Source organism: Falco rusticolus, chromosome 2, assembly GCF_015220075.1.
Source record: "Falco rusticolus isolate bFalRus1 chromosome 2, bFalRus1.pri, whole genome shotgun sequence".
Classification (NCBI taxonomy): Eukaryota; Metazoa; Chordata; class Aves; order Falconiformes; family Falconidae; genus Falco; species Falco rusticolus.
In genome coordinates this window covers 72,656,131-72,681,864 of record NC_051188.1, presented here as the reverse complement: position 1 = coordinate 72,681,864, position 25,734 = coordinate 72,656,131, and the positions used below count along the sequence as shown (strand labels likewise).

Here is a 25,734-nt window from a genome sequence, read left to right as displayed (position 1 = left end):
CCGCCCTGCGTGCCGGCTGCTCGGCGCGCCCGCAGCCAGGCCCCGGCCCCGCGCCCGCCCCGCTCCTCCTCCTCCTCCGGCGGCGGCGGCCGCACAAGAGCCCTATTGTATTATTGACACTGCTGGGCTCCAGGCCCCGCCTCTTCCCCTTCCCTTCCCTCCCTGCCCGCGCCGCGCCGGGCCTTCCTGCCAGCTGCGCCGGCGGAGCCCGCCCCCGCCCCGGCCGGCGGGCGGGAAAGGGCCTGGGGCGAAGGCCCCACTCCCAGCCCCTCAAGCGGGCGTCAGGGCTGAGGGGAGCGAACCGCGCCTGGAACCGGCTGGGAGCCGGCTCCCGCCGCACTCAAGCGTTACTTCTCCCTTCGAGGCGCCAAGCACAGACGCTGAGGCCGTGGCAGTGCCTGGCCCGCCTCCGCGGAGCCATCAGCTACCGAGACCCAGCTCTGGGCTGGGCAACGGGCAACAGGAGCAGAGGGGGCTGAGCACCTCGCCACATCCTACCTGCCTTCCAGCAGCTTCCAAGGGTGCCATGTGCCCATCCCCACCTGGTCCAGCCCTAAACCGAGAACATTTTGTGCAAGTGGCCCAACTTGTAAAATGATGATCATAAAGTCTACCATAGGGTGGCTTTAGCCAGCCATTTTTATAGCCACTCAGCCTGTAATGGAGTTCCTCATCCAAACATTTGACAGAAAGCACAGTAGACAGCAAAAATTTGGCAAACCTCCTTCATTATTAGGCCCCACACCCACACACGTTTCCCATACTGCTATTAGCAAGTATCACTTGCATCAAATGCACTGCAAACCCCTTTTGCCTTCCTTACCAGAAGAACTGCTGCAGAGATTTATCTGGAGAATGCCCTTCGGCCACTGCAGCCCTGTTCTCCGTGCACACAGTAAGTGACGCAAGGGACGCACAGAAACTCGGCAGGGAAGGAAAACAAACCTGGGGTCTCAAATCTGGGATACAGCCCTTGTCTCTAGGCCAGGCACAGAGGAGAAACAGCAAGAATGTAATAAGCAGGAGTGACAAGGAAAAGAGCAGCAGCAAACATGGCAGTGATAGTTCAGCATGCCTCAGCTGCACTTCTACAGGGCTTCCGGACAACAGCCAAAAAATGAGGTGAAATGGATGGTAAGAAAGGAGGTACTGTTTCAGGCCAAATGTTCCGTCTAGCTCAACAGCCTCCCACCTGCTCTACCAAATCACAGGCCCCCCGCATCAAACTTCCTCCTGGCCCAAGTGGCCATACACAGTAAGATACTTCCCCCATGTGCTCCGCAAGCCTCCAACTGCTTCTTACTCAGATTTCCCAAGCAGGATGTGGCACGTCTGTTTAGTAACCCTCAACAGATCACTCCTCCAAGTACTTGTCCAAGTCAGCTTTCACTGAATCCATGTAGGCTTCTGGCTGTAAATCACTGCTGGCAAGGACTTCCACAGATCTACTACCTGCTGAAAAAAAAACCCAAAAAACCAACACACCCAAACAATCTCTTTTCTTTTGAATACCTGGTTAATATTCCTGCATGTAAGAAGTGTAGCTTTCTACAAATGCAGTTAGATGGCAACCAAACTGTGACGCTGACAAGTATAACTTCCTTCATGCACCAATGATCACCTTATTTGCCTTCTGTTCATTAATGTATACTTGCCAGGAAAACACTCTGGGTAGCTTCAGAAAACCACAGTATCAAGTAAAATACCAAGAATGCTCCCACCACCACTTGTGGAATCCTCTGTATCAAACCGGGTGGAGTCCAGGCAGCAGGGCAGGCAATATCAATTTAAGACAAGAGACCTGAAGTCCAAAATTAAGAGAATTCGGAGTGATAAAGCCAAGTCCATGCGCTATAGAAAAAGATCTGCTTTCTAGTCATAAAAAGAATTTAAAGTCCAATTCAGTTAAACAGAAACTATTTTCAAGTATCAATGTCTTCATTCAGGTTTTAAAACAACTTCTGTCTTTTCTGTGTCCATGAAACCTGCTTAGTTCTAGAGTGTGTGTATAATATAGTGTTTAAGGTATCTGTCATTCTGAAGGACAACGAAGAACGTATATTCACATCAGTGAAGGAAACATTCCTATGAGAAGTTTTCTGCCAGATTATGTATGCATTACTTCATCAGGAGCAGATGCAGCCCAACCTGGGAAAGGTGTTGTGCAGCTATTTCCCATGCCAGGAACCACATGCCCTCCCCCCTCCCCCACACTGGCTGTCCCATGTCAGGAGCAGACGATATCCAAACCTCTAGTTCTACAGTAAATGCACAGCTATACATGGTGAGCTCAGGGCCAAAAGATGACATAGGAAAACTGGTGGCAGAAAGTCCATGGGGCTGCTAATTTCAATAAATGCTTTTATGTGCAAATACATTTTTTGTTATCTCATCCTGTGTAACTTTGAGCAAACTATTTACCGTTTGATAAAGAACTTACACAGCATTTACATTTGCTATGCATTTCTGAGCAAGATGAATAAATAGGAAGCAGATTGTACACTGTTTTCTTCTTGAAGACATATGCAACAGTTTTCACATTTTCTCCAGAATGGATGAACTACAGATGCTCTTATGCACCTAGAGAATATAAGGAATTTACAAAGCCAGATGTTAACATGCTGATAAAATAAGAGCACAAACATGAAGTTCTCCCAAGGGAGGAATGCTCCGGAAACTAGAAGTATAAGAGATATGGTCAAGGTAAGATAATGTATACATGTATACCATACCCAAGTTGAACAAAGTCATTATTCAGCCTTAAAAAGGCTGCCTATAGTATATTAGGGTATTAAGAAAGTTACACTGAAGTAAAGTTTAACATCTGAGAAGTGGGGTCACGCAGAGTTTACATGGATTGGAGCCACAAAAGAAGCATCTCTAGTTGAAATACCTAGAAGTATTTAAGTGAATTTCAATAGAAAAGCATTTTTTCGACAAAATCTGCTACCTCTGATTTTGCCAGAGAATCAGATGCCAGAGAAGTAAAAAACAACAAACGCCGGAGTATCATGGAGGAGTAGTGGAGGGAAATAAGAAGTGGAAAGGCCTAAGAGGTTAATTCGTACTCCTTGCCTCCAAGCCTTTGCAGTGTTCCCAGCATGCATGTAGAAGCCTCCATGGGCAGCAATTCTAGTTGACTGATAGAAGCAATACACAGATACCTGAAGCCTTTCTTTGAAACTTGTAGATGCTGCATAAAACATACTTCATCAGCAGATCAGATACCATTGATGAAACCTTGATACAACATCCTTGAAGCCAGAGCAAGCATTGGCAGCTACTAGCAAGACAGAGAGAAAAGCTTAACTCCATTATTTTCCTTTCACAATGAACAAAATCTTTGAAGTGTTACCATAAAGCACAAACACCCACCTGCAAAGAGAACACTAATTATCACGGTGGAGTAACTTTCATTCTTCTGTGGGGAACAAAAATGCAAAGCGGAATCTCATCTAAGGATGGCTAGCTGTCTTTAAACCCTCTTGTGACTGAAATGTTTCTGATACTATTAGATATAGCAGCAAAGAGCACTCAGAGCTTCAAAAGATTTGTCTTTAACACTGAATCCAACTCTTCAGCACCTGTTGGGGCAGCTATCAAAAGATGCCCTCAGGTCATAGTACAGCCCTTCCATTTCTTCTCCAGAACCCTTAAAAAAAAAAAGCCCCTGAAGTGTTTTTTTGGTGGGACTTCAGAAATGGGGGGGGAAGGTCTCGCCTCATAAAAAGATCAGCACGTTCAGACAAAAAAAAAAAAAAGTAGTACTTCCACAATCATGAAGCATTTACTCTCTTTAGAGCAAAATGTGCCAACTTCACTTCCCAGGATCTGACAAGTTCAAAGTTTTGTGCTTAGGGAGATCTTTGATTCATCTTTCTCCTCCTAAGACAGTAACACAGAACGGAGAGGACTGCCAGCAGCTTTCAAAACCTATCAGTATTACGGCTCTGTGCCTTAAATGCATGCAAGTAAGTACCTAACAAAAAAGAATCAAAGAATACATCTTACACTTATATTAGTGAGGAAACAAATTGTGTATCTTGCCTAAGAGTTTGAAAGTTACCTGCCTCTATAGTGCTGTACATGCAGTTTGGGGGAAATCTCACCTACAGCAGTCGCCATCCATACAAGTAGGGGGAAGGCTGCTGCTCCCTTCAGTGCTCAGAAATCACACGGCAATGGTCACACCACCCTTCCCCACACCTCCAAAACTTTGTTTCGGTTTTTTTGGACACACAAATTTAATGGATCAAACCGCAAAAAAAACTTTTCAATTTTTCTTCACTATGACAAGGACAAAAGGTAACTAAAAATGAAACTGGAGATTCTCACATGACTATGAACTAGGACTTCATCACCATGATACTTGTGATAAAATGAAGTTGGACAAGCAAAGAGATACATACCACTATCATCGAGACACAGAGTCCTTTGAGCTCCCAGTACTGGCAGAGGTGCCTACCCTTCAATGTATCCTCATCATTTGGGTAGAATCTATAATAGCACATTGCTTTTAGCCTTTGCAGTTTGGAAACCTAAGACAAACACTCATTTAAACATTGTTCAAGAGCCTCTTAACCTCACCATAATTTCATCTCTATCAACTTTACCTGATGCTTTTAAGGACAAACTTTCCATAGCAGTTTTAACAGAAGGATATAAGGGAAATCCACATGTATTTGGAAGGTCTCTTAGACCCTTGACAACACTGGCAATTTTAAAGCCTTGTGCAACTATGAAGAGGATGACTTGTACTTGACAGAAGCTAGTCACATTGCTTAATACATTCTGGGAAGGTATTCAGATACTCCAGCCATGAAATTGTACATAGCTAAGGATTATCACTAGATACATGAAAAAGTAAAGGGTTGAGCAGTTGCACATTTTCCTCTGTGTACTCAGAGATCTTTAGAGCTTTTTTAAAAGCTTCTCTCACTTCCCCCTCCTTTTCTTCTCTCTTATTCAGAACCACTGATAACTACATATGCATCAGGAAGACTGCATGACCACAAACATTACCAACAAGAATTCTACGGCAACGAGACATTCCAAAGAGATGAATGCAGTAAAAAGGCATTCTTCTATCAAACTGGACAAGACGTCTGGCCTGTTAATACACTGTGACTCCTAACCATCCAGTGAAACCTTCCGTACATCCTGCTTTTACCAGGTTTGAAGCTCACAAAGTTTTCCTGTAAGTAGCTGGTTGTGTGAGAGACAGAGCTCAGACAGACAGCTTTAAGAGAAACTTCCAGGCTGGCAATACAGCAAGTTATTATTTTTCAGAAATTGTTATCCTCAGCAAATGGATATAGCTTGTACTGTGAGCTCTGCAATGTTCAGGGAATGGGGTGGACCACCACAGAGCTGCCTTCCAGCATGTACTGCAGCAAGAATGCAGTACTACAGCACACAATAAAGTGCTGCAGCCCACTTGCACCATCCCACTCAAATCCATGCGTGCTAGAGACAATACTTGTGAACCGCACTTATTCATAGGTTTTTAATGCTATTGGACTTGAATTTATATGTTTTAGATTGGGTTTAAACATGCCTTGGGAGAGCTGTTTCTGTAGACCTCTAAAGACTTGTGTCACCCTTACGGATTAAGGCAGCTTACTTATTAATTCAAAAAAGAAATGGCACAAAGGTCCAAAGGAGTCAACAAGGAACTTGATAGCAAAAATCCTACAGTTTAGGAACTACTCAGACAGGCACCTGGGCTGCTGTGAGGTCTTAAAAGATTCATGTCATAGTGGCTTTTACTAAATCTTTAAGAAAAAAGCCTGGGGAATCAACACCTAGAAGATATTATCAGCAATACTAATTTAAATATGCACCAAATGCTGAATGCTTTATAAATAAAGCCTAAATTTTTAAAAGCCAGCATTTAAGAGAAGATATACAGCTACGGAGTTCTCGCTCACACTTGAGTCATTAAAACTCATTTTTGCCCCTATTAGAATGACTGAAGCACATATTCTCTAATAAAAAGCTTCAGGTTGCTTTTCAGAATTAAAAAAAATAACAAAATCTGTCCCGGTTATGTAAATGCAGCCTGGTATGTGGATTACTTTTAAATCCATGCATTTTATGCATGACTATTAGATACAAAAAAAGAAAGTGGGTAAGTTCCTAGCAATTGGGGCACAGATACAAAGCTTCTGCATGTTAGTATTTGAGGATGCGACTGGTGAAAATTGTGGAAATACTTAAGGGCAGCTTTGCTGTGACTTAGATACTACAAAAAAAAAAAAAGATTACTAGGCTACTCAGATCCAACTAGGGTACAAGATTTCTTTTTTAAACAGTAAAATTGTACAATAATAGCTAACTGTAAACCAAAAGCTTTAGTTCTTTAAGGCTTCAAAGTTAACTCAAAAGAAAATTATATGGATACAGTACGTCATGTCCTTAGCAAACATTTACACTTCATGAAAGTTACCCCCTACACCATGTTTAGTTGGAAGATTTTCATTTCTGGCCAGTTTAAAGCTGAGTTTGGAAATTTATTAAATATATACCTGTTTTCAGGAGGTTTTGCCTGTTTTCAGATGTTTAACGGGATATACAAATAAATTGCTTTCTAAATGAACAATTTATTAGTATAACCACCACAATCTTGTTTTTGCTGTAAGCACATCACTAGCATGCATCTAGTACCTAAAGAGGTAAGCACAGTTAAAAGGCACAAAACTTTTCCAAGATAAAATACAAAACAAAAAAACAACCACAGGCACCCATACATCAGGGAGAAGTACTTTGTCTCCATCCTGGAACCTCTGTACAACTTGATACATGAATAACTTCTTCCATATTTTACTAGGAAAACTGCAGTACAGAGTTAATCATATTCTCAGTGACTCTGGGGAAAAATCCCTGCTGTCAAAAATTCACCTTTCTTCAGTTAGATGTAAGTATCTAAAGTCCCCGTCTAAACACTGAGTTCAGTTTTTATACTTAATATAACATAATCATGTTTTGCAATATTTGATAATTTTAAAAAGTCTTCCAGAATCCAGAGTGTAGATTTTCAATGTTTATTATGAATCACATTCACAGTGCAATACAAATTACATAAAAAGCTATACAACAAACATACAAAGACTACATGAAGCACGTACCATTCTGTAATGCATACAGTACCTGATGCTTAGGCTGGAAGTGTTCTTAACACCTGTTAGCAAGAAATGGAAGTCAAAAGATAAATAACCAGACTGAGAAACTCCTTCATTATTTAGGGTTTTTTTTAAGTAAAAAACTCTTCATTGATAGCCTGCTTACTAACATTTAAAAAAAAAGCAACACACTGCTCTTTCCCCTAGCATGTAGAAAAGTTCTTCCACTGTTTCAAGACTACATTAATTTTCAATTAATCATCCTGTCCTCCAGTAAAACTAGTCACAAAAAAATCAATTTAGCACTTTGTTTCCAGAGCAGGTTGGTCATGCGAAAAATAAACTATTAAACATACATATAATCATATGTCAGCACATAAGTTTGGAAATATATAGAAGTTTAGAGACCAAGATGGTCCAATATATGCACTGCTTAGATAAATTACACAATGACAGTTCTGAAGTACATTACAAAATTTTAATGTATTTTTGTGGTATGGACAGTACATTTACTGTATGTGTTTGGAATAATTTCATTGACGAGTTGCACTAGTACTTTGGAGACTGATCTAAGGTTTCATAGCCTCTCCTCACACATATATAAAAAAAAAAAATGCTGGCTGGCTAAGTGCAGATAAGTGGCAATTTCCACTACCAGTCAGATTCTGGTGGCAGTTTGATTTCATTTCACTTTGTCAAATAAAAACATTTCACAGAAGTGACATTTTTCTTACTTTCTATACACCAGTGGCTGAGTAACTTCAGGAGATATTTTTCTTATTTTAACTATGCATAACCTTAACAAGAGGTCCTAAGGATGTATTCTTGATACATAGTTTAAACTAAGGGCAAGCATTTGCCTAGTAGCAACAAAATGACAGCTCAGAATATCTTTTGGGCATGACAGAATTCTGAATTTCAGGAGAACGGATTCTTTCATGTGCTAATTCTAAAAAATTAGGAAAAGATGTGTTTTTAGCCACCCACTTTGGGAGCTCCAGAGCTATGAAACTGATGACTCATTTTCAGTTAAGGTGCACAAAATCTTCCCTTTTGACAGATGACCATAATGGGGAAATTACTGCTTTAGCCCCTCAACACAGCCCCAGTACATTCAATGGATTGTAAATGCTAAACTGGCATGCCACAATTTTAATTAAGAAATTTGGTTTTCTGTGTCTGCATGCACAGCCTGTTCAAGTATTACAGAGGGCTTGTAAACCTGGACATAAGTTTAAGTTCACGTAGAAAAATCATTAAGTATGCAATATGCAAAAATAAATCAATAATGTATTTAATATCCATCCATATATATTCGCATTTTACCATGCACTATATAGCAATAAGCATCCTTACTGATCACTATTCAAATGCATCTCCCAAAATGCTAGTAGCACTTCTTCAGTCTGTTTTTAGAATTAATCCAAAATAAACCCTATAGCAGTATAGTACTTTACAGATTAATTTTCACTACTACTACTGAGTGTAAAACCCTTCTCCTGGGGTCTAGTAAAGAACAGGGTTTTTCCATGCCATCAGAGACCTTCTCTGACTCCTGCCTGGTTGCTGTACAGCCCTTCTAGCAAACAACAAAGGTGCCAGAGACCTATTGCTCCAAATCCAAGGGAACTTAATGTATATCCCATCCATGACTTGGGAATACCAGAGACAGCTGCATCACCGCAGACCCTGAAAGAACCTTAAAGCATCTTCAGCAGAGCACTCATGCTCAGAATTCACCTCAAAGCAGAAGAGCCTGGCGAGTACTCACTTACCAGAATGGTGTTACAATTAGCATAACAGCAGTTATGCTTGCTGCTGCAAACAACTCTGTTCAAAAAGATGCTGAAGCAGAATAAGCCAGATGTGCATTTTAGAAGTCATGCATTATTGCTGAAAGCATGCTATAAGAATTCATTTCAGACTAGGCTTTTGAAACAGAACAAGGTCTTAAAAGAAAAAGATTAGTTAGGATGAGTTTGGTACAGTTCTCTGGATGATGCTCTGTTTGTGTTGAGAATGTACTCTGAATAATTAGAAAAGATAAGGTGGGCACCTGAAGGAGATAAGGAGACCATCGAGTCAGGAAATTGTTGAACAAAGAAAATTGAAAGGTCTACTCCACTTAGATCCCACCTATTGTGAATGGAATGATTAGGTGTCAAAATCAAATGAGTACATATGTAAAGACATTGTGTAACCTCTCATGAAAACTGTATAAAATACCTAACACTTCACTGAAAACTTGGGAGCTAGTTGTCCCATGCAAATCGGCTAGCTCCCCAGCGTTGCACAAAAATGCCTTTGCTGCTTAAAGACAAAATTAGTCTCTGAGCAGTTACTCTGTGCTGTTTTGGCATCACTTTCAGAAAAAGTCAACGACTACAGCTTCCTCTCTGGCCCCCAATGAAGACATATTTGCATGTGGGAAAGTTTTGAACAGCAAGTTTCGCATAAATGCACTTTCTAAACAATGTGTCTGAGTTAAAGATAACAATTGCTACTGCAGCAAATTTGAATCAGCATTGCACTTTTCAAATATGTATTACCATGAGATGTCGACAAGAAACATTCAAGTATCAACAGAAGTATAGAAATCACTGGAAAAAGTTAGTAGAAAACCTCCATTGTTTCTGGAATTGAAATACAAGTTTTAAACACAACATATGTGGGGATCTATGCCATTTACCCCAGTTCAGGTAATATGGTATTAAAACCACCAATAGCTTTACAAAAGGGATATATGAGGAATACAAAACCAAATGACAAAACTTCTCACATACTACAGCCATATTCAAGCCAAGTGTCATCCAAGCGCCAAGATAAACTGTGTGTGAACACCTTCATATTAAACTTCACATTCCCATCTGCATGTCAGCGAAGTTGTAGAAATTGTCTACATCTTGAGATGCTGATGCCTTGCTCTCCGATACAAAAACCTGTTTTATTAAACAAGGAAATAGTTATGCATCACTAGTAAAGAAATTCAAGTAGTCTTTGTTCATTTGGAGCCAGTAATGGTTATTTTTATTTTTGGATTTCATGAGAGGCACATCTCTGTTAGTTTCCACTGTGTGACAGATTAGTCCTAGAATTCTCTCGGCTCTGATGCACCCTTTGTTACCATCATCTGTCCTTATCAGACCTGCTTGCTTCAGTAACCCTTCCAGAAATGGGAAATAAAAGTCCTGGGCTCAATTATACAGGGGTCACACCTTAAGCTAGTGTCCATTTAGATGTGTTTTGCTTGGTATCATAAAGCCCTGTCCAGGGGAGGGGAGGAAAACAAACATGCAAAAACCTTAGACTACCATTTAAGTTTTCCTTTAGCAGAAAGGCAGAATTTGTAAAAATTACTCCCTTGCACTATATTGCCCTCAAAAAAATTAGTTGCTTCTTCAGCAGATGATTTTTTTAAAAAAAACCCTTCAATTACATTTGCATTTTGCAAAATGGATCAACACATGTGAAAGTCCAAGCTCTAGGACAGTCAACTTTGAAAGCTTTCACAAGTCAACTATTAATGCCCTAGGCAATGCCCCAATAATTCAGTAACAGACGGTGTTGTGGCTGTTCATCAGTCTCAACATGCAAGTGATAGTCTCAAAAGCTTAGAGTTCTTACTATCTTACATTTTCTATACCTCAAGAGGATACCATCATTATCTCAGCACATGTGTTGGCACAGCCAACTGAGCTATTCTAGGACTGTAGGAATGGGTTATTCCAGATGACTGTGCTCTTACAGTCACCACTTTTCTGCTTCAGCTCAGAATACCACATGGATGTAAACTATCACAGTTCCTTGAATTGGTTTACTTAAGCTATGTATTAAGATTAGTACCCTGTTATCCAGTAAATTTCCAATTAAAAAAAATAATTATATCATCACTTTGTAGTTTCCTAGACTGCTGTTTGGATGCATGGTAGACTTCTGTTTGAAGGGACTTAAGACCATCTACTAATTATTTGGCAGTTGTTTGGTGCAACAGCAATAGGTACCACAGCCACAACAGCTGAATCTTCTTTCAGCATCCTTCCCTACCAAGATATTACCATTTAAATTTTGCACAGTATTTTATGAATAAGTGATGATACAGAAGAACAACACTAGAAAGCATCCAAAAAAAAAAAGTGCAGAAGGTCACACCAGAAAGAATGTCAGAGGTAAAGAGTGCAGATGTACCTAGTCCACACAAATAGGGAGTCTAACTTAAGTGCACAGCATAGAGCTCTCCTTGTAACATGCTGTTTCTACCAAACAGCTCAAAAAACTCTGGTGGTACTGTTGCTGAAGAGCTTTTCTACCCTTACTATAGTATCCAGAGTTGTTTATCAGATTTATATCAGAAACAAAAACTTGGTGAAATTATGGCTGTTAACAGACAAATTTCATAATTTTTAACTCTGGTTTTCAAACACAAATGTAGCTAGCTGCTTAAAAGCAGATTAATCTTCTGCAAAGTCTTACAGGATACATGTTTTCCTAAGAGCTTTGCTTACTGTTTCTTGATCAGGGATACCTATAATTCTTTCTGAGCACTATAACAACTCTCAAACATGATAAGGGTAGCCAACAACGAAGCAAAAACATTTTACAGAGCATTCCTGAACCTTCTGGAGTAATAAGTATGAAGTTTGTTACTCCCTAAATTGCTTCTAAACTATGACCAAAGAAACACATTTTCTAAAAAAAGAATATGCATGATATTCAATCATCTAGGGATCTATGCACAAAGCCAGTGTTTATCAGAATTCTGGAGTTACATTTTATCTGAATAAAGATATATACTTCTCAGGAAGCCCAAAGTTCTGCTTCCTACTTCAGAGCAGCAAGTATTTAGTAAGCGATGTAGATTTTACTATGGAACCAGGCTGTAAACAGAAGTTTAAAATCCAGATGCAGTAAGTAATTCCGTATTCGGAACTGAACCCAAACCCTACAGATTCTCTCCAAGAGCAATGCTTACTTCACAGCATGGAGTGCACAGTCTGAAGTTTCTGGATACATCTCAGATCAGGGCATTCATAGAATTATAGTAACAGACGTCAGTCATTTTAGTGAGGAAAACAAAATTTTATTTGTTCTTATATTTAATATCACTTCAGTCTTTGAATAGAGAAAAAGATCTAGAAGAACCAGTGAATTACTACCCAGTATCAGCTTTGTTCTGTGTGGAAAAAAAAGTAATATGCTAACCACACTAAAAAAAGCCACTGTAAGCTCCTGGTTTTTTACATTTTTCTGGTGAAACTGGTGGTGATGACTATTGGGTCACAAGAAGAATCAGTAATATCACAACACTGCCCAGACTGTAGTTGTAGTATTCTTCAGAATGAGAGCCAAATTAAAGCCTGCTACATATCAGGTTTTCGCTGGTGCAATAAGCAAACATTAGCTGCATTTGAGATGACTTATTACAAGATAACTGTTTCTCAGAAACTGGGCAGTCTGGTTCTGAGTCAGTCTTTTGAAAGGAACTGAAAGACAGCAAGCAACTGTATGGACACTATGTCTCCAAGCCATTCTAGTCTTCATTGAGGAGCTGCTTGAAAGCAAAGGGTTTGTCATTTCCTTGTTATCAGGAGTGCTCTAATTGTTTCCAGAAAGTTTCTCAAAACCAATGTCATTCAGAGAAATGGGGACAGCAAGCAAAGAGGAAATGTGGTGTAAAGAAGCTACAGTAAAACAAACTGACAGAAGAAGGAGGAAAAAAATGCCTTTCAGGAAGACACCTGTAGTATCTTACACAGCAAAAGTAAACCTTGAAAAAAGTTGAAATCCGATCATATTACATTTATCAAGGTTTAATAGACTAGAACATGACACAGCAGAGTTTAGTATAAGACTTGAGCAGAGCTTTTCCCTACTACATTTATGGAATTTGTTTTTACTATTATATGAAATAAGAGTTTTAAGTGGAAATCTTCTACTCTTCAATGGATATGGGGATTTAGTACTCTTTCCTAGGGCAATTTTTCTTGTCTCTGACAGGCATCTTGAGTTTTTGGGTACAAAAGAAACTAAAACAACAGCAAGAAAATAGCATATCCAGATTTTACTATTCAGAAACTTTAAAAGGTTGTCTAGTACATCAATGCCACAGCTTGAGCATCAAGTATCACAGACATCCTGTATGATTTTCTGCCAATAAAGCAATACACCAGCTTACCTTGGTCCCGCTAAAAACATCATTTACAGTGCTTTGACATCCTTCCACAGCACCATCTCCACTGAACTCCAAAGCAACCACTGGACCTAGAAGAGAGTTTCATCTAGAATCAACACCACTTTCAAACTTGAAACAGTAGATTTCTCAACCCATAGAGAACTGTGAAGCTTGCAAGAAGTGTTTCATGGTTTTTGCTTGAGCAGCCATAACACTGGATAAAGAATTAAAAACACCTAACCATAGCTTCAAAGTACAGTGTTATCTGAGAAGAAAATATCTGCAATTCCATGCTCATTTTTGCAGAGATTCTGGCAGGATTCCAGTTTTACTTCTTGAAAGGCAGCAATGGCACAAAACCACTACGGAGCGCAGGGCATCATGGAAGTGAGTCAGACTACTGCTCAAATAGTGAGCCATTTCACAGACATCTGGAGCAGGACTGAGTCATTCAGGCATTTTTGCCTCAGTCCCAAGATAGAAAACGGCCTGATTTCTAGACTCGTTCTCACCCACTGTTTGCAGATCCCCTTTCTCTGGTTTCATTCTGAACACATTATTTCTTCCCACATGGGTGCAAGATAGCCCTTAAACTAGATTGTCATCTAATAGCTATAATAACTTTTGTCCTATTCTTGCAATGAGTATCACAGACCTCTTACATTACTATCAAACAAACTGCATGTTGCTACTAAGTTTGGGAGCGTGTATTGAGCTTTAGCATGTAACAGATGGCAAGACGTCAGTACTTCTGCAGGAAGAGGCAAAACCCAATTACAGTCAGATCAATAAAAAGGCTTTTGAAATACTCTGACAGTACACCAGTTATAAACAGGAATTTAACACTTGCCTGCTTTATACACATCTATACTGGATTTGCTTAAATATGTATACAGGAACACTGAACATCCAGGTGGCTGAGCAGCAATGGTGCTAAGTTAGAAACAGCCTAAAAGCTTCTTCTGACCATGCCAGACAGATCTGCATCTGCCATTGCTCCTGAGCTTTGCAGCTGGACCACTAGAGGGGGGGCAGAGCCACAAAATACGCATGGAATGGCTCATTTATGATGCCTTCAGGAGTTTCAGCTGGTTTAGGGCCTGGTTTAGGCTTTGGAAGCCTTTGGATGAGGCTTCCAAAACTCATCTCAACTGGCTTTACATTATGCCCTTCAAACACAGTCTTCTCCTTCAGTCCTCTTTGTTCTCCAGGGCTCTCAAGTGATAGCTAGGTTTCTATAGCAAGAAGAGAAAGAAAACAACACAAACTCACCTTTTTCAAGCAGTGGAATGAATTCTGATGCACGCTGCTGGAAAACTCTGTGAGCATCCTCTGCCTTCATTAAGACTTCTTTAGTCTGTACCAGCTGAAAGCCTTTACCAGTCATCTTTTAACAGAGAAAGAATTCATGTTAAAAATGCTTCCCAGGCAGAAAGTTCAACTCAAGTATCCATTTTCCCCACACACATTAAGTCACAGAGCAAAGGGACCCTTTCTGCTTTTTTCAAAGACCGTTTGCTTTTTCTACATTTCTGTTTATTTTCATTCCATTCATCCAGATTTTCTTCTCTGCCCTAGTGCACCTAGACGAGTAAACGTGAATATTTTTGTTTTATATTATGGCCCTGGGTTGTGATTTTTTTCCCCACAATCCCTCACAAGCTGAAACTAATGGGAGTTAAAAGCATTCAGCATCTGGAGTCAAGCAGTTAGTTCTCATTAGTCTGCAATAGCTCAGTCAAGGGTTAGCTCAAACTTCATCTATCCGCTGCTGAAGTTTTCCATTTTGGAAAAATAGTTACAAACTTTCAAACACACACAACTTTTTACTTCAAATCTAATGCAAAACAAAAAGCATATGAAGAAGGAGCAACAATGTATTTCCAAAGCATCGATTAATCCACAGAGCCTTAAGATTTCTACAGAATCTCACTAACTAGTCTTTTAGCATCTTCTTAACTGTAATTTCTAAGGAACTACTAACACAGGAGAACAATCCATTATCCTTTTGACTGTAGCTATTCCTTCTTCATAAAAGAACCACCCATAAGTATCATCTCCCTTCATTCCAGTAGCTGTTCCTAACTCAGTTCCACAAAAACCCAACTGGGCAGTGGGGAAGCATGGAAACACCCTATAACTTTCTTTCCTTGCAGTTAAAAACCCAAGGGAAAAAGCTCCATTAGTTCTTTTCTTGATCCTACAGCACTGGGATCAGCAGCTTTTGCAGATACCTCTCTCAGAAGCCACAGCTCATGCTTACTGGCTCTGTCATCCCTGGCACTCCAGGGTGCTAAAAGCAGCCAGCGACTCCCAGATTTTAGCTCCAGGAAAGCCCAAACTCAGCCAAGCTTAGGAGCTGCTGCCTCACCAGGGGTAGGTGGGGGTTGGGGGAGGAAAAAAACCCCACACACCACAAAACAGCTCCAGCTATTTAAGTAATCCAAGACAGCTGACCAGCCATGACCATGACAAACAAACACTGCCCCTTCCAGAAAAAGTTCCAGTACTGGGTGGCAGGGAGGATATAACGTAACAAGGTATTTTTTAAAAGTCTTTCTTAGTACTGGATAATCTTTCAGGACTGACAGTTTTGTTAGACATCACTTTTAGGGCAGTAAGCTAACAAGTTAATTGGCTATACCCCTTTCACAAGCAATTGCTTTTGCTAATCACTTACTCCACATTTGGCCAAGTTCATCCAATCAACTATGCATTTTCTTCGGAATGTAGCTTTGGTGTGCCATGATGGAAAAGCACACTGGAACCTATTAGAGGATAGACATGCCAGTCACAGGATGTCAGCTATAAACCAACTGTCTGATCAGATGATCTCCAGTCTCTCACTTTGCTTTAAGGTTTTAAACAGTGCAGTTGATCAGTATGGTTAGTAGACAAGCAGAGCCTCTGCATTTTCCTTTCAGGGAGCACCAGAGGCTGTCCAGGGGAAATTTCAATTAGAAAATCAAAAAGCTGAACACGAAGGCCACTTACCTCATCAATTAACTTCCTGGCATTTGCAGTTGTGTAGTCACCAGCAAAAAACACAGCCAAACACGATTCATCACTGCTTTTCTGTCTCCGCCCTCGAGTTACTGGTACTATGCTCCTCATAGCATCAGTAGAAATTCTGACAGCTTTCAGCTCCTCAGAAGCGGGCAAAGGAACATGATCTTGGACTACAGCATTCTCAGGCAAAAGGGCCCAATTATTTTCTCCTGACACAGGGGTAAAGTCATGGATGTTGCTCCATGTGTTATTGAAGATACTCAGTCCAGCATCTTTAAATTGTAAAGCAAGCTCAGGATAATAGTACTGGAAACATCCGAATTTCATACTTGTGGAGGACTCTATAATAGGCTGGGTGGCACAGCACAAGAATACCTCCAGCTTTCTGCAGTCCCGAGTGCGAAACTGTTGGCAGGCCACTATGCATTTACAGTCTTTGCAGTCACGGAAAAACACACTGCCTTTTACTGGTCCTAAAAAGATTCGGCAGTTTACACAGTCATCAATAGTGATTGTAGCAGAATGGTCAAATATGTAGATACTACAATTCTCACAGTCCTGAATGACAAATTGTTGCCCTGCTACTTTTCCAGGCAGTCGACCCACAGTTTCATCTTTAAGTCCGGAAAAAGTGTAATCTTTGGGGTCAATCTGAAAAAAGAAGGACGAAAAAAATAAAAAAGTTAACATCTTCACATACAGAGAATATTACAATGCTAAATGTCAACTTACATGCATTAATTGAGGTAGCACTGAACTGTACAGGATAATTTGCCAGAAAACTCTTCAGAGTGCTAAGAAATCAGAAGCAACTCTTCTAGCTAAACAACTAAACAACTCAATGCACAGTGTTGAGGTACAACAAAGAATTGAATCTACACTTCTGAGATGCTCCAGTGGAAAAAAAAGCTAACTCAGTTAGTCCTCTAATAAAGAAAGGGGGCATGAGGAGCTAGTTTTCTCTGTGGACTGTAAACAGTTCCAGCAAGGATGATGGTCCTGACTATTATCATAATAACCATAATAAATGGATTGGCCAACATACTTACAGATCCATAAAGCTACAGATACACAGTATTTCCTTTTCAAGTAGCTTCCTTGGTCATATTTTACCACAGCTCAACATGTTGTAAGGAAACCCTGCTGCTTTCAGGCAGTATCTCCTTTATTGTGTTTACAAACTACAAAGATTACTGTGATACTTATCTGCATCACAGCATTATCTTGTGCTAACAGCAGCTATGGGATTGTTTTAGCTACAACGGCAGCAGTGGTGCAGGGGGCTCTTCTCCAGCATCCCATCGCTTCTACCCCCCACCGGGGAGGGACACTTCAGAGAGACTGTGGCTTTCCCTGGACTCTCCACTGGGGAGCAGCGACACCCAGGACAGTATGAGATACAGCTGTACAGCATGAATAATACAGCCCATGCTGTCATAACACCAAAGGAATCCGAGCTGGCTCATTTCTAGATATGTGTAAGTCTCAAAATAACTGCAATTCCCCAAGCAAATTCTACTCTGCCCTCTTGTGAAAGCTTATTAAAACAGCACTTAGAAATATACAAGTACCTGAACTAGCCTAACACAAGACCACTTCACAAACCTGGTATTTGATTATCAGCCTGAGGTCCGTAAAGTTTGCTGCACCATAATCAGTGTTAATGCATTACAACAATTTCTGTATAGTCCAGTTTGTAATAAACTCCTCCTGCCCAGCACTGCATGTTTGCATGAGATTTAGAGACCCGAGAAAGGCACAACCCAGGATGGGTTAGTGCCAGACACTCACTAAACCAGCTCAGCCTAGGTAGCTTTTGTCCAGAGCAGCTAATGAAAACCGAAAGTCTCTACCAACCAATAAAAGGTACTCCTTTATATACAACATAGCTGACCTCCGGACAGGAGAGGAGGTTTGCAGCTGATGAATTTCCCACAAAATTCAAGTTGCAACAATGAAGATTGGCTTCCTAGAAATCTCCCCTCAGTCATACTTAACAGCACTAGTACACATCCAGGAAAGTTAGCTGGAAGAATTACAAATAAAACTGGGAGGCTCGAATAATAATGAACATGGAGACACAGCCACACGGTACGATTAGGATTCAAACTTCTAAGGTCTTAAGTCTCATGTAACCTTACATATTTGATCCACATATATTTATACTTATATTCTCTCAAGTTTAAGAACAGAAGTATCAAAATTGTTTTTGGACATGTTCTTCCCAGGCATCTCCTAGAATGCTTATGTGTAATATATATATAACATTTGTTTGCTTGCTTTTTAAATAACCTTGGGAGACAAGCTTACTGCCTTCACAACAGGGTATAGAAGAACAGTTACTTCTCTTCGGGAGGAGGAATTCCTAGCTTCTGGAACTTACAGCTTTTTTGAAAATAGGCACCTAAGCATGTCCTTCTAAATTGCCCTGCTCTAAAAAAGCCTCTCCAACAGCACTAGCTCATCCTACACAACAGCCTTTACAGAAAGATATGTGAAACTTCAACTTCATCTTGCAATTTCATTTAGGCCTAGGTAAAAAACATTGGTTAATCAGCTAACCCACAGCTTACAGACAATTTTAAATGAGTACACTTGAAAAAAATAGTAGTTGAATTTAAATGATTAAAAAAAATGTCAACTTATTACTAGATTCAGGAGCTCAATTTTATTTCCCTGATGTGAATCAAGAGTTCTGCCCTGACACAACTCTTACTTCTTAGTTTGTTCACCACACTAGGGAGTTGGCCAATTTCCTCTAATTTTGCTTTGCAGTTTTCCTTTTAAAGACCAAGAATATTTATTGACTAACACTTCTGTCCACACTGGAGGGACTCAACAAAATAGATTTAACACTCTCTCCTCCCACTGGGTTATTGCTCCTGTGAGGAGGGGGTAATCTAAGAGACTGTGGTAGATCTGAATGTTCTACTTCCCCTGGGTAAAAGAAGCATGCCAGAAAAAGGAGTGTGAAAGCAGAACTACAGTTTTGAGGATGCATCCAACAACTGTTAATATGCTTATCACAGAGTTCCATGCTCACCATCTCTGAAGTCTGCAGTTATCATCAACAGGTTAGTATTAAATCACTGCATCCACCTTCCTTCCCCTGACAGTCAACACTAAGTGCTGCTTAAGCTTTGTCTCAGCAAGGTAGCAAAAAATCAGGCTAGGAAAACAAAAAACAACAGAAGAAGATAACCGTACAGCCACATACAACCATTACCAGGGCTATGTAGATTTTGCTGCCTGTTCATCTGGTGCAACTTTTGCTGTAAAATCCTAAACATGTGATAGGTCAACAAAAATCAGCTGTTCAAAAGCTCATGTATTTGCATTTGGATAAAGCTTGAAAGAACTTTGTCCAAAGCCACCTATCTCACCCGGACAGATGCTCTACTCTCCATCTCTTAATACATTTTGAAATGTCTTTTTTTTCCCCCCAGACTGGTGTAAGTCCAAATGATGACAGTACAGAGACAACTTCTAATGTTTTCAGCTGAATTTGGAGTTTTTGGACCAGGTATGAGTTCTACATTAATAGATATGCATGCAGTTCAAGAGTTGAAACCTTCTAACAGAAGTGCTATGTGCAGGTTCAGGAATTACTCCATAGACAGACTGAAAATAACCAGATAGGATGAAGAAGTAATCCCTGCTTACACAATATTGTTCCTCCTCAGAGGTACAGAAGTCTCAACTTTGGTTATCAGCGATGACCAAGTCTCTTAAAAAGGACCGGAGGACAAATTGTAAGGAGCAGAGATTTTAAAGAACAAAGAAAAGAGAGAAGTGAAGGCAAACAAAAGCCTGTCATGGTTGCTTTGAACTCTAGGAAGTTCTGCTGCAACAAGTGCAAGGTGTATTAAGCAGCTTTCCTTCCTGCAAACACTTGTCTTGCAAGAAGGTCAGAGAGCAGACGTGAAGGCTGCAGATGACGTACATCTCTTCAACTACCATTATCCAGTTTACTGGCACCAAGACAAGGCAGCTCCCATCTGGAAGACGACTTAGAAGTATTAAGCCCTCACAGCTTTTAGCGGTGACCATGCCTCAAATCACCAAGGATCCCAACAGCTTCTTGAACTCTTTCTGCTATGAGTTCATATCTTAACAAGACTTTTCCCTGGGTCCATCCGGAAAAGAGTTTTTGTCAGCCACAATATCCCACCACAAATACAAGACGACACTGCTGTTCTTCATGGATCACAATTCTTCCCACGTTACCTGGGTCTAGCCTGCTGAGAAAAAAAGTAATTTATAAAGTCTTTCTAAACCACTTACACCAAGGTCTTCTCTTCTAATATAATTCTCAAAACAATCATTCCCTCTCTCTCTAAATCATAACTGATGGCAGTTCAGCTATGGGCTTAAATACAGTTGATGACATACAAGAGTCAGCTTCTGACCCAGTGACATTAAAAGCTGCAGCTATAGGGTAGGCACACAAACTTAAGAAGCTTTATGTGCTATTTCTGTCGGTAGGGAATTAACAGAAAGGAAATAAGTAAGAAAATTGCACTCCCAGGCCTAGACACTTCTGCATATTCACACTTGCATGGGTTCAGTACCCTTAAATACTGAGCTGCAACAACCACTGGAGACTTTTGAAGCTACCTCTGGCAGATGTCTAGATTCTCGGGCAACAAGAAAGTGTTGAAAGAGGGACAGTATATGCCAGTTCCAGTCACTAGCATACAGTTTTTCCCATCTTGGAGTATCTCCTGCATACCTTTACTTCAGATGTGGCCAATAAAACAGTCTGAATGCACATTTTATTCTATTCTTCGTAATCTTCCCTCTCTCCCACATACCCCCAATAGCATAAAATGGTCATTCTCACACTTTTCTGAGCAGCAAACTATTGCCAAATACTGCAGATGGAAGAGGAAGAAGAAAGGAAATTACTACATGCCTACATCTGACTTAATTGGAAATATTGTTTAGTAAGTACCTGCTGACTATCAACTATCGGTTGATAGACTACTTTTTGAGACATACAGCAGTAGTTCTGGTGTACTGGGAAGCGTAAGAGAGATGCATTGGATTTAAGGGCAAAATATTTCATTGTTTAGTTAGAGGGAAAAGTGATTTTATTTATATTCCAAACCAAAATATAAAATGACTACCTAAATGAGATCTAGATAGTTAAAGATGCCCACATCAGCTCAGACCATTCTAGCAGAATCCTCAAATCTAAGGTAACTAACGAAAGACTACGTATGATTTATGTAGAAAGCTAAACTTCGGAGGTTTTTTTTTTTTTAACTGTTTGAATACAGCCATCACTGTCTGATATATTGACGATAGGATAGCTGCATGCTGGCTATCAACTAAAACAATTAAGCTGCAAGTCTACTGACGTAAAACAAAACCCTACTTGTTCCTTTTAAAAGGAAAAAATCATCAGGGGGGGAAGGGAAGTCCCTCTTAACTTTAAATGCCATTGCGATCACAATTAATCCAATCCTACTTCTATGAAGATTAGACAATGGCAAAAAAGATAATGCAGCTTTTTATGCTTCTTTTCCTGCAGAGGTCACAGCACGTGGGTATGTCTGCTGTCACAAGACACAAAACCCCAGTTCCTGTCTATAGGGACCCATACTCAAGTTACTGCTGTGGTTATGGCTCTGGTCATGCATGTAAACAACATTAGTCACAGAAGACAGTAAGGTAAGAAAGGAAAAGGGAAACTGGGAGCAGTAATACAATCTTAAATTCCAGGTGGAAACCTGCTGAAGAAGGCCAAGGAGGACTAAGCACCACCAAGTTCCTCTCCCACACTTGGTCAGAAGGGGACTCTTATGACAGCCCAATGACATCAACACATAACAAGTCCTTAGGAGGCAGTGCAGAAATAACAGACTCAATCTGCTTACTCTCTTCGACTAAGAATCCCAAAGCAGCAAGAAACTGAATACTCATCCTTCTCCCTGTTGTTTTCAAGATAAGCTGATCCTTTGGTTCTTTTGCTGCACCGTGAGTAATCTTCACACAGTTCTCGGAAACCAAGGGTCAGCAAGCATTACAGAGATCTCAGCAGACTTACAACGCAATCTGAATTTGATTAATTTTTGCATACCTTAAAAACGCAAACTTCTGTCGTCACCTAAGTGAGGTCATGTAGGAAGTTGACAAGATCCCCAAAATTCATATACTTCCCTTATTTTTAATTCAACTATCAGTACCTTATAGTATTTTGCATTTAAAGTTTTCTACAACATGGTGCATTTTCAGGGCTATTATACAAGAGTTAGATGGCCACTAGGATACTGTCCTGTTACTCTGGCTAGGTCTACACTGGCAGACAGTACCAATACTCATCATCTGTTGCCACCAGAACATAATTAAAATAGACTACACTACTGATGCTTTCCTTCAGAAGCAGAAGAAAGTTTCACTGGAGGAACTCTTCAGGTTCAGAGCTTCTTCCAGCATGGCTGTCAGCTAGCAGTCACTTCACATCCCTAATCAGACAAGCACACACACATTTGTGTGCCCACACTTCTCTGCCTACAATGAGAGTATCAGCATGGTATTAGTTTACAGGAAGACAGCTGGAGTGTCTGAGCAGCAAGACTTACCCACCCATAACAACATACAAGGGATAGCTTACAAGAACTGCAGGCAATTGCCAAACCTGCTTGCAGAACCACACTATAACCAGAACTGCATCACCGAGTAGGAGAGCCTAACGTTAGAAACAATCCCCCAACAGAAATGGTGCATCAACACATTATTAGAAGTAACAGGAAATGAACATCAAAAGACCACCAGCCTATCTGTTGACAGAGTTGAGGTTTTCTGGGTTCAGAATACAATTCAATGCACCTGATGCACAAAAGGGAGTATTGATTTTGCAAGTTTTCCCACTGACTTCAGTCTGTGTGTGAACAAAAACTGTGAAATGGGCAAGTGTAATATACGTGATGCATCAGAAATGAGAAAGCAATAGGCAACTGGATAATATATCAGGGACAACACTTAAGGCTGCTACATTAACACTGATCTAGTACTGCTTATACAAACTGAGTTCAACCAGTTTAGCACACTAAGTGCTCAGTATTCCTTTACCTATGGCCAGGTGCCTCAATACTGCTTTCCTGGATATAATGTACTAAGCATACACCCAAAAGCCCCACGAAAGGTAAGGCTGCAAAGAGCAAGAGAAATGAGCTTAAACATTAAGTAGCTGTTCTTGAGCTGGACAGTACAAAATTATGCAGCTAAGTTGACGGCTTCTGTGGCTCAGTAGCACAGCACAAACTCACTGATTCTTCTAGTTTCTAAGAGGCTTTTATAGAAAAGGAGGAAGTTGTTGTACGTGCAATACATTACACGCTTTTTTTTCCTCCAGAGATAGATTGTTGGTGCTGCAATAGCCTCATCTGTTAGCTTGAATATACTTCCAGCACGTCAACAACAGTCAACTCCTTAGCAACAAGGCTGGCTGTTCTCTGAATCAAGTATTTCTATGTCCTGACCTTCCTCCTTTTAGTTTTAGAAGTTAGTGCCACATAAGCACTATGTAAAAAGTGCTCGTATCTGTTGAGCTTTAGCTGACGAATTTGCTCTAAAACTAAATAACATGGTTTCAAATGCTCATTTAGTAATTTACTTTTGCACAGAGCTAAGACTTGTTCTGCTACTCTAAAATGTGGTTTCAGTACAGCCCCTCTCCCTGCGAGAACAGTCTCCAAACCAGTAACAGGCTGCCACCCTCCCCTTCTCTCTCCAACGTGGCACTACAAATATCCACTAGCAAGTCAAAGCAACAAGCCCAACACAGATCAACCATCTTTATCCTCAAGGAACAGATTCCTCCAGGCCATGCACACACTCTCTCCATTTCAGCTTGTTTTAATCTACTTGGAAGACTTAAGGGACACCCTAGAGCACACAGCCAAGTTTAAAAAACAAGCAAGTTAAGCATTTAAATAAGTTCACACATTTTCTTTTCTATACTTGTAAAACATGGCCTAAAGGTTTGGGAATGTTGTTTGTTAAAACCACATCAATTGTTTACTGCCTGTCCTGTTTTCTCCTTCCCCACCCAAAGGCAGCTGGAGCGGAGGGGAGGCCTGGCAGGGCTTCAGTGTCACGACATTTTGGAAGTGAAACTTGAAATTAAGGTGGGAATAAATACATTTAATCCAACACTTCAGTGCTTTCCTGCTTGAGGCTTCATGATTGCCTTCAGCAGGTCAGGAAACAGCACTGGGAAGGATTTGTCTTCATCTGTCACTTCAGGGACTGGCAAGCTAGTTCTAGTTCCATTAGCTTTAGGAAAAAAAAAAAAGAAAAAGAAAATCCCCAAACCAAACATCTAAAAAACCGCGACTCAAAAAAAAAAAACCCTCAACAACCCCAGCAGCCAAGCGGGAAGAGCAGATACTCCTGACAGCCCGGACAGCAGCCCCAAGCGTTACCCTCCCCGCACGGCGGGTGCGGAGACCCGGGCTCAGCCCGGCACACGCCGCCAGCGGCCGCCATCCCCGGGCCGGGCCCCGGCGCGCACCCGCGGGGCTCTCAGCCGCCCCGCAAGCCCCGACGGCGGGCGGGCACACACCGCCCGCGGTGGCGGCCACGGCCAAGCCGAGGGCCACCACCTGCCTGGGCAGCGGGGGGGCGGCCCGAGGGCGCTGCCCCACCGTGAGCAGCCGCCGCCGCGGGCAGGGCACAGCCCGACCGGGCGCTGGTGCTGGCACAGGCGGCAGCCACAGGACGCGGCGTGCCGGCCCCTCCGCTGGCAGCTGCGGGCGCCTGGTAACCCCCTCGGGCCAAATACTTTTTGTTTTTTGTTAAACAAAGGCACTTCCCCGCGCGGGCCGAGCCGTCACCGCGGCACCGGAGGAAGCGGGCTCCCTGCCGGGGCGCTGCCCCCGCCCCCGCGCCGAGCCCCGCCACGGCGGCAGCCCCGCGACCGCCGGGCGGCGAAGCTGGGCAAGGCGCTGCCCCCCGCCAAGGCAGCCGAACCCCCGCCCGAGCCCCGCGGCCGCCGGGACGGTACCTTGGGTCGCTGGTCCCAGCTGTACTGCGGCGCCTTCTCCTCGCCGGCCGCCGAGTCCTGCCCGGCCGCCGCCGCCTGCTGCTGCTGCTGGCCGCCCTGGGCCGGCTTCCTACGGCGGGAGAAGAAGCAGCCCATGGCGCCGCCGCCGCCCGCCCGGCCCGCGGGGAGAGGCTGGGAGCACGGGAGCGCGCGCCAGCGCAGCGCCTCGCCGCCCCGCCCCGCCCGCTTCCGGTTTCCCCCGTCTCCCGTAACGACGGCGACACTTCCCCCCGCCCCGTCCCGCTCCAGCCCTCGCAGAGCGGCCGCCCGGCAGGGGAAGAGGCCCAGGCGGCGGCGGGAAGGGCAGGCGGCGCACCCCCGGGGCCGCGGGGAAGCGCAGAAATGCGTCTGTCGGCGACCGCCATCGCCCCCCGCCCCGAGGG

General features: G+C 41.9%; 1 protein-coding gene across 1 annotated transcript; it reads right to left on the bottom strand.

Annotated features, from left to right (window-relative positions):
* Positions 1 to 9,634: 9,634 nt before the first annotated feature.
* Positions 9,635 to 25,507, bottom strand: RP2 (RP2 activator of ARL3 GTPase). The gene is made up of 5 exons (XM_037377977.1): positions 25,313 to 25,507; positions 16,285 to 16,950; positions 14,563 to 14,677; positions 13,294 to 13,379; positions 9,635 to 10,060 (listed from the first exon to the last, which is right to left on the bottom strand). The coding sequence occupies exons 1-5, from the start codon at positions 25,445 to 25,447 to the stop codon at positions 9,977 to 9,979; spliced, it is 1,086 nt and encodes a 361-aa protein (XP_037233874.1). The 5' UTR covers positions 25,448 to 25,507; the 3' UTR covers positions 9,635 to 9,976.
* Between the last annotated feature and the right edge of the window lie 227 nt (positions 25,508 to 25,734).